Source organism: Falco biarmicus, chromosome Z, assembly GCF_023638135.1.
Source record: "Falco biarmicus isolate bFalBia1 chromosome Z, bFalBia1.pri, whole genome shotgun sequence".
Lineage (NCBI taxonomy): Eukaryota > Metazoa > Chordata > Aves > Falconiformes > Falconidae > Falco > Falco biarmicus.
This window is the reverse complement of record NC_079311.1, coordinates 71255724-71268686: the sequence shown is the minus strand read 5'-3', so window position 1 is coordinate 71268686 and position 12963 is coordinate 71255724. Positions and strand designations below refer to the sequence as shown.

Here is a 12963-nt window from a genome sequence, read left to right as displayed (position 1 = left end):
AATTCATACGCCAACACTTCCTATACTGCTGGCCAAAGTGTACAGTGTGACTGGTCTGCATATGTGGCTCTGTCCTCTGCTGCATGGGTTCTGAGATTTGTGGAAGTAAATAAGAATATTTATGGGCCTTACAGCTGTTGTTGGCTATTGCTAGTCTTGGTTTTTCATGGTTTTATTACTCATATCGTCTTAGGCACAAATGGTGGAAACGTGTGTTGAAGGCTTTTTTTTTTTTTTATATTAGTCCAGGAGCTTTCTATGTGCTATTGGCTGTACCTGGTGGTAGCGTGCCTGTTTTCTAGTGAGGGAACCCCAGGACAGTTTCTCTTCCCATCCTCTTCCATCTCCTTGAAGATTATTTGAGTAGACTCCTTGTCTTGTTCCACTTCTTCCACGAACAGTGAGACTGTCTGACTCTTTGCATGCATACTGTGTTTTCTCTGTAGCCCTTTTCCTATGAAGGCAGCTTGCCTCTAGCGTATTAGAGAGGCATTATGAAGATCAGGATGAAGCTATGCTCTGTCTTAAGTATTGGTCAAGAGATGTTAGTTCAAATGGCTGCCACAGGTGGCCACTACAGGAGACAGTTTAGAGGAGAGGCTTAAAAGCATGCTCACTTTTTGACTCTTACCAGAACTCAGCCTGTCTCCAAGGGGGGAGTGGGGGAAAAAGTTGAGGAAAAAATGGGAAGAAAAGGTAACTGTAGGTGCTGTGCATAGGTCTGGAACAGTGTCCTACTTACATGAACTGAGTAAAAGACCCAGAGTCTGTGAGTATAAGATCTCAGTAAATTCCCTTCTTGGTGTAAAGAGTAGTCATTTGACAGGCTGTGAGTTGCAGCCTTCCAGTACCTAAAAAGAGCCTAGAAGAAAGCTGGACAGCGATTTTTTTTTTTTGCAAAGGCATGTAGCAATACAACAAGGGGGAATGACTTTAAACTCAAAGAGGGTAGATTTAGATGAGGTATTAGGAAGAAATTCTTTACTGTGAGGGTGGTGAGACACTGGCACAGGCTGCCCAGAGAAGCTGTGGATGCCCCATCCCTGGCAGTGTCCAAGGCCAGGCTGGATGGGGCTTTGAGCAACTTGGTCTGATGGAAGGTGTCCCTGTCCATGGCAGGGGGGTTGGAACTAGGTGGTCTTTACGGTCCCTTCCAACCCAAACCATTCTGTGAGTCTATGGTTCTGACTGCTACTCAGACAGTTACAGAGAGATGGCTTGCAGACCTCTTTTTGGACCTCTGTGTCTTTTGATCGTGTGTGTTTTCTTGGGGTTTTTTTGACTGTTGTTCCATGATTACCTTTTCCAAGTCAGGCTTAACTGACTATTGTAGGATCTAGAGGAAGAACTTTTTTTTTTTCAGACAAAAAACTCTTGCTAACGAAGCTGAACTGAGCTCTGACTGTTCTGTCTTTGTCTTGCAGCATAATATTTCAGACACATATCTCCATTATGGGAGCATCACCCTGGGTGGACTGCAGCCATACACTGAGTACAGAACCAGAGTACGCTGTGGGTCAGCTAAGCATTTCTGGAGGTGGAGTGAATGGAGTGAAGTCCAAACCATCAGAACAAAGGAAGCAAGTATGTCCAGCCTACTGGGACGGGAACCTTGAAGAGCGTTCTTAGCTTGCCACCTCTGTTTGCTATCTGCTGCTACTCTTCTGCTGTGTAGCTAAAGCAGAGTCCTGCTGCATGCATAAAAGCAAAAGCACAGTAAGAAAAATTTAAGAAGGTGGCTTTTTAAACAGCTCTTGTCCTCTGCCAGTTTCTGCCATTTCATCCACTGCAGGCAGTGGGAAATCTGAATGACTGGGAGGGTGAAGAGACTGAGTTACAATGCTCAGTGAAGGCTGTAGGAATGGTGCAGAGGTGGAAACAAGCATCTCAGAACTGCAAACAAAGAAATACTTTCTGGGGAAACTAACCAGACATCCATTCAGAAAAAATAATTAAGGGAGAAAGAATAATGTTTTGACAAGACCTAGGATTGTGGGGAAAAAGAAGTTTTGGGGGTGGAATTTCTTTATATGGGAGGAAGCAATTAAATAGTTTATCCTTTCTGCACCTAAAACATCTTTGTTTTACTGTATTCCAGCTCCAACAGGGAAACTGGACATCTGGAGGGAAATCACACCGGTTCAGGGTGGGAGGAATGTGACCTTGTTCTGGAAGGTGAGACCAGAACAGAAACAGAAACAAACCCTTTCACAAGGGGGTTGGAAATTTCTCCCATGAACTTTAACAAGCCTGTGTGCACTTAATAGCAATTCAGTATGAAAATGTCCTTTAAGAATCTAAGACAAATATGTATAACTTATTTCAGAAAGTATGTAGCTGTTTGATGATGTATTGTCCTGGCATTTCAGACATACACTTCTCTTTTTCTAAGTATTATAACAAGACAAATCCCATTACTGAGTTTTCTGCATTTCCATTTCATCCTGTATATTTATGTATGTATGAAACGAGCATTTATATTCTTACAGAAATAATACATCCAGTTAGTTATTTAAAGTTCTAAATGCTCCTCTCATATTTTTTGGCAAAATTTACTAAGTAATTGTTGTTTACCTCCATAACTATTTCCCCAGCAACCATCAAGTTTTCGAGCAAATGGAAGAAGTATTTCATATGAAGTAACCTGGGAAAAAGTAGAAGATGGCTCTAAGCCTGAAAGACTTTCCTTTTCATCAGCCTACAATAGCACAAGGATTTCCATTGATAACCATTCCTACAGAATCAGTATCATGGCAAAGAACAGTGTTAATTATTCACTTCCTGCAGTACTGATCATCCCTAAAGCTACAGGTAACAGTAGGAGTATTTTCAGTTAGATTTTCATTATGAGAGTTTTGTTTCTACCTATTTTAAGTGAAATAATAAATCGTCTTAGGGGAACAAATTAACCTGGCCTGTTAACTCACATCACTGCTGTATGGAAATTATTAGTGTATTTTTGCCTACAAGGTGGTAACTGTATGTATATTAAGCTTCAGGGCCTTCATCTATCCCTTACAAGAGAAAGTCTGGTTTGCACAGATTGTCTCCACAGAGCAAAACACATTTAGGCTTAAACTTGAGCCTCAAACCTGCCACAGGTGCCATGAATGTGCAGCCACTGCCTCACAGGGAACCCTTGTGTGTGATTAGTCTCTTGTGACTTTCTGTTTTATGACTCCATGTTTCTGCAGTTGGGTTCTTTTTAAGAAAACTGATGGGTTTTGAGCTGTCAGCTTTCAGCATACAAAAAGATCAGCTTTCAGCATGTGAAAGATCCCATATGTCCGATAGTGAATGAACACAACTATTTTATTGTTGTTTAACAGCTTAGCATAGAAACTGTATTGATCTTCATTTATGAATCTGAGGTCTCACGCAGCAAAATATAGAGACTGTTTTGTACATTCCTAGGCACCAAAGAACTTAAAGAAGAAGAGGTTAATGGTACAGATGATGGCATTTTTATTTCCTGGGACCCCAGACATATGTATGACAGTTATATTATTGATTGGTGTAACTTTCCGATGTTGCAGCCTTGTGATTTGCAGTGGAAAAGATTTGGGCCCAACGCTTCCAGTGCTCTGATCAACTCAGGTGACAGCTCAACAATTTTTCTTTCTGATATCTGTACATCAATCTTTCATGCTGTGGGCATTAACTGAATTTAGGAAACAAATCCTGTGTAATATTGAAGTCTGTGCAGTGCAGGTGTAATTTTTCAAAGGCATATCGTATTATGTTTTGCCTAACAAATGAATTAGACCTCACATATGTGCCAGCACCATTAAGCCTTGGAAATCAGCATCGTATTTTAGAAGAAAACTCTTCCGAGTAGCTTGTAGTAACACCTTGAAGGAGCGTGGTGAGGTTAATGAAGGAGCTAAAAATCTTTTAGCAGGAGACATGAAGCATGGAAAAAATGGAACTCTGCCTTGGCTGTAACACAGGTCAATAGTTTAACACCCACTGTGTAGTGAGAGGTTTAGTGCTGTCAGTGTGCTACAAATAATGTGTTTCAACACCAGTCCTTGCTTAGGACCAGTTTGTGTGTTTTTTATCCCAGTGCTGGCCATTAGACCTTTCTGGCTGTGTGAAAATTGTTCTGATGCACTTCTACAGCTGCGAGAGTATAGCCTTCCCGGAGTCTCTCAAGCTGAGAGTTCACTTAGGAGTGAAACATGTTTGAACAAAATTTGACTGAGCATATTTCAATACGCAATAAGGGAACTGCACTTCAGTTCATACAAACACATGGGATCCTGTGTCCGCACTGAAGGAGAGTGTGGCAACACATGGAAAAAACGTTGCCCACTTCTTCAGTGGGTTGCATTTACTTAATCCAAATGGGAGTGGATGTCAGTGAGGATAACATGGAATCCTGATGCATGGGTATGTGTCTGCATGAAACAGCCCAAAACACAACCTTTGCCTGTGCCAGAAATGGAAATGAAATTATCTTGCTCTTAGATGCATTTGGAGTCTATTGTACACTCATCTTGACTTCTGTAGGGCAACAAAAAGATATTAAACCTCCCTCTGAATTCTCCCTTTCAGACAGAATACATGTGTTCCATCCACATTATGCACACTAAGAATTGGTTTATGCTGTGTCTCCTTCAGTAGCTTCAATAACACAGTAGCACACAAAGAAGACTTCTAATGGATCGTAGACCTCTATAGAAAGCAGTTAAGTAAAAGCAAATCCAAAAAACAAACCATAACCTATTTTTGTAATTGGTTCCACTGTTTTCTAGCTGCTTTTGTTCCAGGGGTGAGATACAACTTCCACATCTATGGATCTGTTGCTAATACAGCCTCCTTACTGGAGAAGAAGACTGGTTATCTCAGGGAGCTTCGTAAGTTTGCAACATTTTTAGGGTCTGTGTATTTGCTAAATTCATCAGTCAGAAGAATTCCACAGCTTTCCTCCTGCTAAAACCATTATTTGCTGTGTTGTTTCTATATCATCAGTGAATCATTTAAAAGTTGTACAACATACGCAGCCCTGCATCGAGGATATTTAACTAGTGCAGTGACCAGGTAGAGTCCATGTTAGAATAGCTAAACAAAGCTGTGATTAGCAGTCACAGCTTTGTGTATAATGTGGACTGCATGAAAGCTCTGTGAAGTTGACAGTTTTGGTGGAGCGCTTTGGCTTTGTTCCGCTATTAAATACAAGTAAGATATAAACAGAAACACCACATGGGAATGTAGACATTTTTCAAGTTAGAAGATAAACATTCTTGAAGAATAATGGAGAGTTTTACTCGAATTTCCTTTCTTCTAGCTCCTCTGCTTGATCCTGTGGTGGATAAAGTTGAACTGACTTTCAATGCAGTAACGCTGTCTTGGGATTCTTACCCCACAAATGAGTCACAGTCTGGTTTTGTAAGAGGCTACCATGTTTATGTGTCACCTGTACACGAATACTGCAGTTTGAAAGGATCCAAAAAACATATCCTTCCAGGTAATTGAGCTCTGGGATTTAGGAATTTTTGTCATTGGTACAAGTGAAAGACTTTGTGGCTGTTGCTGAGTATTGTAGCCCCTTAGAAAGTTCACATTAGGCAAGAAAATTGGCTTATTAGGCAATATACAGATTTCAACACCTCCTGCATTTGATTCCTCTCTAATGCTTGAGGTGCTAATGGGCAGAAGTGGGTCCTGGCTTTATACAGATTTATAGCCCCTGTCCTGTTGTCTGTAGCTCCTTTTAACACCAGTGCAAGCTCCAGAAAAGATTCGTGCAGTACTGTAGGACAAGTCAAATGTCTGCCTCTTGTGATTTGAATTTTCGATGAATTTCAAAAACATCTGTTTGTGGTCTACTTGGATGACAGTCATAGAAAGTATGTTAGTTTTACTAGGATTTGGGGTATTTTAGAAACAGTTGGGATACAGTTTATTTCCTTTAGAATTTGAGCACTGTGTAAATTCCCCATTTAAATTCTTTCATAGTGAAAGTATTTGTGGCTGTGCTCTACAGTGGAGTTCCTTCAGCAGAACGGAGCTGTGGGGTGCTGCAAAGCCATGTTTAAATTTTCATATCTGATCTTCCTGCTCCACACTCAAAACTGTTCCAGATGACTCTGCTCCATTACAGTTTTCAGATATTTCCATGTTTAAGGATTTTATTTTTTTTTCCCTTGCCTCTTCTTCCAGTTGCGTCATGTCCTATATCAGATCCTTCTGCTGATTAGACTAGTACCAGGCTAAAAAGCCTAGTTTGAACTGAAGGCAGCTGATGTAGGAATTCCTATCAGAACTAAACTAATCATAGATGAACCATAACTCTGCAAATAATCCCAGTTAGACTTTAAATGTTTAAATTGAAGATTTCCTGCTTCCCAGTTTGTCTGAGCTAGCAAACAAGGGGTGTGACTGGTAACAGGAGGAATATGCTAACCCTTTGTCCCTGGGGTTTGGGAGTTGCACAATAGAGAGGCAAAAGAGTTGTTTTCGGGCAGAGATTTCTTGCTTTAGTTATCTTCAAAGAACTTGACCTTAGCTTAAGGGCTACGGGATTCTGGTGAAAAAGGAAATGGCAAACCCAGATCATTCTGTTAAAAAGCTCTAGTGAAAGGAAATAAAAATAAACAGTTGCAGCTTTTGACAGCAAATTATTAGGTGGTCTGCCAGAGGCTGGTCAATGTTGTGGACAGTCCGGTTACAAGGGATGTGAGTTCATACCAGTGGCAATGAGTCAGGATGCATCATCCTTCTCAGAAGGAAGTATGTAAATTACAAAGAAGGTGGGTTACAAATGTTCTGTTATTTCAGTGGTCTAGTGGTCTCAGTTAAACTGACTTGTAACATCTTGTGGATAACTTATTGCAGCTTTTCAGTACCTAAAGGGGTTTATAAGAAAGATGCAGAGTGACTTTTTACAATGGCATGTAGTGATAGGACAGGGGGTAATGGTTTTAGCCTAAAAGAGGGTGGCTTTATTACGTATAAAGAAGAAAATTTTTACTTTCAGAGTGGTGAGACCCTGGAACAGCTTGCCCTGGGAAGTTGTGGATGCCCCATCCCTGGCAGTGTCCAAGGCCAGGCTGGATGGGGCTTTGAGCAACCTGGTCTAGTGGAAGGTGTCCCTGTCCATGGCAGGGGGGTTGGATCCAGGTGATCCTTTATGTCCCTTCCAACCCAAACCGTTCCATGGTTCTACGATTCCATGATTCTGTCTTTTCTGTTTCATTTTAGATGATTCAGTGCTATGTAAATACACAATTGAAAACCCAGAAGAAAAGAGATACACTGTGAAACACCTTTCGTCAAACACAAAATACAAACTAGTGGTTAAAGCATATACAGGTGGAGGAGAGACTCCCATTGTTGACTTTATATACATAGACACACCGTTTAACTGTGAGTATTGGCTGTGGAAAATTTGTCTTCTGGCAGAAGGATGGGGTGATTCAAACGGTTAGAATAATCTTCCTTTCTCAAGGGAAAACATTTAATTCAATGTAAAATGCACTTGAGAAAGAATCCAACTGAGAAACAACATGTGCATATCAACACAGCATTTTGATACTTTCAACTAGCTACGTTTTTTTACATGCTTATTTAAGTCATATCTTTCTGGGAAGTAGCTTAATTTGTGCATATTTGCATGACTAGTGAGTTTGGTTTGCTAGAATGCATTGAAGAATTGCATTTGGATTTAACTAGTTTTCTAATGTGGGGAAAACTACAGACCCGTGTGCAAACAACTAATTTCTGTATGGATTCTTGAAACTCTAATGTTGTTTCATATTCTCATCAGTCTTTAAATCCATTGCTGAGTTGAGTCCTTCATAAGCCAATAAGAAAGGGTTGCTGGCTTAAGCACTGTAGTTCACTAACTGGACAGATTTGATCATCAAAGCAGAACAGGAAATAGTTGCCTGTAGTTCTGTTCCCTTGGAAATACCACTCAACAATCGTGGTTGTGAAACTTATGAACTGAATCGGAGATGCCTGGTTCTGAGAAATGTGTTGGGCGTGGAGGTGAAGGGGGAGGGGTAGGAAAAGGCATTGGTCATGCAAGGAGACTTCATGTTCTAGGCTAACAAGCAGAACAATGTCTAAACCCTCATTGCACCCTTGCCAAGGCAGTTCTGCCTCTTATACCTGTGTTCCAGCTCCCCTTAGCCAGCCTCCTCTTGTACAGGCACAGACAAACATTTGTACTGCCATACAAGGAATTGAAATGGGGGGTTAATTAACCCAGAAAAGATAAAAGGAGAATGTAACACATGCCCATTTGCTGCTGTGGTGTGTGGTAGTGGCGCACCCACTTGCTGTCACAGGGCAAGAGGGCACTGGCCAGGGCAGAGGGAGAGTGAGCACTAACCAGTGCTCCCCCTTGGCCTGCCTATTACAGCTCCAGCTGTTCAGGGAAAACAGCTCAAGGCTGTTCCTTCCAGCTAGAAGCAGATACTGAGATGCTTCCTCAGGGAGCATGAACACTTGCGTAGTGTCTGTCTTGCTATAGTGCATTAATACTGGAGGTACAGGTGTTCTGTCAAAGTCTCATGGTAAAATCTGTCATCTTTGGGGATCTGAGAGAAAACGTAAACAAAATAATTAAGGGAGATTATCATTGTATTAACTTTTGGAAATGCACCCTTTATAGGTAAGATGCTAACATGAGGGCAAATTAAAAGCAATCTAGTAATTCAGTTTTGGTAAAGGAAATCAAGAGACTTACAGCTGCATCCCAGAACTTCTAGCCCAACTTCCAACCATGGACCACACGGCTTTACTGCTGAGTTAGCTGCAAGGTATCTCATGTGGGCTTGGTGTTATTTTTGTCCCAGAAACTCAGGCTATATTGACTTTAACAGGTGAGAAGTTGAAAACAAATTTTTGAAGTATTTTTTCTTTCACAGCAAGCATGCTGTACCTTCTAGTCCTGCTAGTGATAGTTCCATCACTAGTAGCAGCTATATGCCACTGGAAGTTGAAATGGTAAGTTACAGTGCGTTTTTCTGTTGTAGACAGAGAACATATCTAGCGTAATTTACAAACCACAGCTGCGGCTTGCTGCTTCCAGCCTGTTGGAAGGCCTCATTCATTTTTTCCTTTGGCTGTCCAGCTGTGTGGATGTTGTAAGTATTTGGCTTGCGGCATTCCTGAGACACTCATCATCTGCTGCTCTTTCTGTATACATCTATGCGTGGCTTCTGCTGGTAGGATATGCTTAGATGAGAGAACAAAAACATCATTTGTTTTGCTGTCTCATTTCCAGGGTGAAGGAGTGCTGCTGTCCTGTAATACCTAGTCCTAGCAAAAGCAAAGTGCTGTCATTCAAAGAGTTAAAGGTAAGAAAGATCACTGAAAATGTAGTGTTTTAAAATTTTCCATTCTTTGATGAGTGAAGTTTCAGGATTTTTTTTTTGTTGTTGTTGACTAAATTTAAAAATGAGTGACACTCACCCAGAAATGAACATAATTTAATGTCATTATTTAGTAGAAAAGTCTCCTTTCGATATTTGTGTGACTCTGCAGTGGTAAGTTTACGTTCTGCAGTCTGTTGCTGCGAAAAGTTAAAGCGTAATTGGAGGATAAATTAAACCTTTTGATACAGTAGGTGGTGATTCTTCCAGTATTACTGTTCAAAACCCAGCACGGTCTGAACACAACAGACCAGACAATGCTGCACTTCGCTGCATCCCGTGAACTGCATCCACCCGCTCCTCCTAGTCTACACACCCCCGTGGTAAGGCACAGCGGAGTGATGCATGTCCTGGCTCTTGGGAGCATGCAGGGGACTCTGCTAGGTCTGGCTGGGTGGAAAGGATTGGCAAAAAAGCCCTCAGCATCTTCTGTAGGCCCTTTGAACGAGAAGCTGCTGCTTCCATGCTGCGTGCTAAGGCGGTCGCAAAACCAGGCGCCTGACCGCCCTGGCACACACGGGGCTGCTGCCATTTTTGCGGCCGGTGTTCAGTGACCGCTTAGCACCGGAGCCTGCACAGCCCGACAGCCCGCGCTGCTGCCGCCCCCTGCTGGCTAGCGGTTCGGGCTGGAGGCGGCACACACCAAAAACCTCGGCAAAGTTTTTAAAGTAGAGGGACATGGTTCCTTCCTCAAATGTAGTCATATCGAACTTACTTTAAAAAAAACACCTCTAAATACACATTCTGATAAATTCCACATAAATTACAGCTTCCATTGAACATTCTGTATGTTTTTCCTTCAAATTCTATTCATTTGTATCTGAAAAATCCAAGTTAAAAGAACTTCAGACATTAGAAGTGCTTGAAGTACTCACTGCCTTTCCTTTATGCAGAGATTCTTTTTATGAGTAATTTATTTTTTTTTTTAATGATTCTCTTGTAGATCAGTTCTGAGAAAGTACTGAAAATAAGTGACTGCATTCCTGACATGCTAGCAGTGGACAATAAGGCTGAAGCCCAGAAACTACATCCATGGACCAAGCCGTCTTCAACACCAACAGAAGATAAGGTTGATTGTCACAACTCTTCCTGGATTTACCCTAACAAAAACGAAGAGAGAAACTTTACGCCAACACCTGCACCTCAGACTCGTACTTGGTTTGAAAATTTTACTTATTCTTCTCATCTTGCAGCTGAATCTGACCCCTATCAAATTCTGGAGACAGTAGAAGCAAGCATGCCAGAACCACCAGTCATGCTGTACCAGCCACACTACTACTTTGATATTTTTAATGAAGATGCTGCTGCATCACCCAGAGAAACAGCTGGCAGAAAGACCAGTCTGAGATACATTTCACAAACAGATGTGCACTGCCTAGGGAGGAGGCTTTGATTTACTCTCTCCTCCACTGAGTCCACCCCATGTCTGTTACACAATGTAAGTAAGAATTTCTTTAACCACAACAACTTCTTTTGATGAAGGCTTTCACAAGCCCAACTGTCCTACTTCTGTTTAATGCTGCAAAGCTCTTGCTGCAGGGCTAGTTTAAAAATACTGACTTGCGTGCAGGAATGATGCGTGCTATTGTTTCATCACAAATTACAGGCATTACATAAGATTTATAGGCTGTTTCGTGGCCAGTATTATGTAGGAGGTTAGATCACAGCAATTTCTCTTAGCCTGATGCAGAAAACTACTGATTTTGCAGAGATTAAAAATTTATTCAGAAAGTAGAGGGGCTTGTGCACATGAATTTAATTTTTGTTGGCATTAACCCCTGCACAGATTTAGCAAGCCCCAAACAACAAGGTAAGCAGACACAGCAGTCAATGCATAGGTGTACGAATCCCATTTGTGGAGAACATCGTATTCAGGTTACGTATCAGCTACATCTTCCAACACTACTTTTGCATGTACTAAAAAAGTAGTATTTTTATTACAGTGCTCAGAATCCCTACAGCTGGCAGTGGTGAATTTGGTCTCCCATTTTGATTTTTGAAACATTGTACATTTTTAATGAAGAGAATAATTGGAATTGTATCTGAAAGCCTCAGCAGATTAACTGCCTTAGTGAACAAAGAACCTTTTGGTCTTACCTAATTATGAATTCAACTTAAAAGCACAAAATATGCAGTTCTCAAAAGGGAAAAAATGAAGTGTTTTTTGCAATTTGATCTTCAGCTAACTTTTAAAAATGTAGCTACTTCTCTTCCCCCATGTTTAACTGGCTAATCACATTTTAGCTAAGTTTAAACTAAGTTAGTTTAAACAAAGCAGCTCTACACAGAAATTAGTTTTGATGCTGACCCACATCTAGGTTTTATACTGTTGCTTACAGCTACTGCTGTAATGTCTGTGAGCTGTGTTGCAACAGGAAAACCAGTAAGACCTTACACAGACTGCGGCAGAGTCTTCAGGCAGGCAGAGGTGAGGCACAAACACACAGGTGGCAGGCTGTGGTTAGAGGTATCCAGTCAACACACACTGTGCTGTGTCCATGTGCAGGTCACACACAGATCTACTTCAGAAGAAAAAACCAAACCAAACCAAACCAAAGCAGCACAGGCCTTCCTTTCAGCCTTCAGACGGTGGAGTAAGGAAACACGGCAGGTCACACTTCACTGAAGTGCAGTTTGACAGAGAATAGGGAAACATCCCAGAGAAACTTTTCCTCCCTTTACGTTACTCTCCTTTGAGTGACAGTGAATTTCAAAGTTTTATACCACAGTATACTTTGAACATTTCCTTCTCCAAAGCGTTTCATCATACCGTGTGTACTTGTGTAGTTTAAGAAGTTCACTGCTGGAAAAAAGGCCAATACACAGAGGCAAGCTGTTTTGCCACTACCAAACTAAAGCTTCCTAGCTGTGTGTTTCAAGAAAAGGCCTGTTTATTTCAAAAGGTCTGAGAGGTATCCTAAAGCAAGAGTTACACACCTAAGGAATTCTGAAGCAGAAGTCAGTCAAAAAAGTCAGATTATCCAACAAAACATTTTAAATTTCATCATGATGCAGCTCCTTATGCCTGAGGACAGCTGTAACAAAGCACAAATTCCTACTTTTGAAAAAGCTGCTGTCACTGGGGCATGGCTGGGGAAATTCAGCCCCGGAGTGACTGGGCAGGGGTTGGGGGAAGCAGTTATCAGTTGTGCCTTCCTGATGGTGGGGGAGACAAGTTGGCCTGTTGAAGAGTTCCCACCTCAATTCCCTTGGTCTTTCCTGAGGAGATCCTGCACTGATGAAGCTTCAATTACGTGAAAGCATGGAAGCACTGTACCAGGTACCAGCAGATTGCTTGGCAAGGTGGTTAAGAAGCTAGCTCCTCTCCCTCTATAAACACTTCTGGTTGCTGGCCCTGTTTCTGGTTGCTGAAACCACCTGTGCTTTCAGGGTGGCACAAAACAAAGGGCACTAGAACTAGAAATAAGGATTAGAAAAGTAATTTTTGCATGGGTGGGGAGGCATGTATAATTTTTATCTTTTTTAAGACATCTGTATTGCATTAATGGTTGAATGGGTAAAAATGTAAACTTTTAATTTTTTCGTTAATTCAGCTTTCACAGCAGTTGTTGAAATG

General features: G+C 41.4%; 1 protein-coding gene across 5 annotated transcripts in view; it reads left to right on the top strand.

Moving 5' to 3' along the window:
• Nucleotides 1-12963, top strand: part of OSMR (oncostatin M receptor) — a 35315-nt gene that overhangs the window by 21711 nt on the left and 641 nt on the right. For 3 of the 5 annotated variants that reach the window (XM_056323725.1, XM_056323726.1, XM_056323727.1), the window contains 10 exons: nt 1425-1584; nt 2099-2175; nt 2595-2811; nt 3415-3597; nt 4758-4859; nt 5291-5470; nt 7207-7371; nt 8880-8958; nt 9239-9311; nt 10330-12761. In XM_056323725.1, coding sequence (XP_056179700.1) covers nt 1425-1584; nt 2099-2175; nt 2595-2811; nt 3415-3597; nt 4758-4859; nt 5291-5470; nt 7207-7371; nt 8880-8958; nt 9239-9311; nt 10330-10779 — 1686 coding nt within the window. In that variant the 3' untranslated portion in view covers nt 10780-12761. Of the gene's footprint in view, nt 1-1424; nt 1585-2098; nt 2176-2594; nt 2812-3414; nt 3598-4757; nt 4860-5290; nt 5471-7206; nt 7372-8879; nt 8959-9238; nt 9312-10329; nt 12762-12963 lie in introns of those variants that run through there. The other 2 variants (XM_056323729.1, XM_056323728.1) reach the window with 2 other exon arrangements.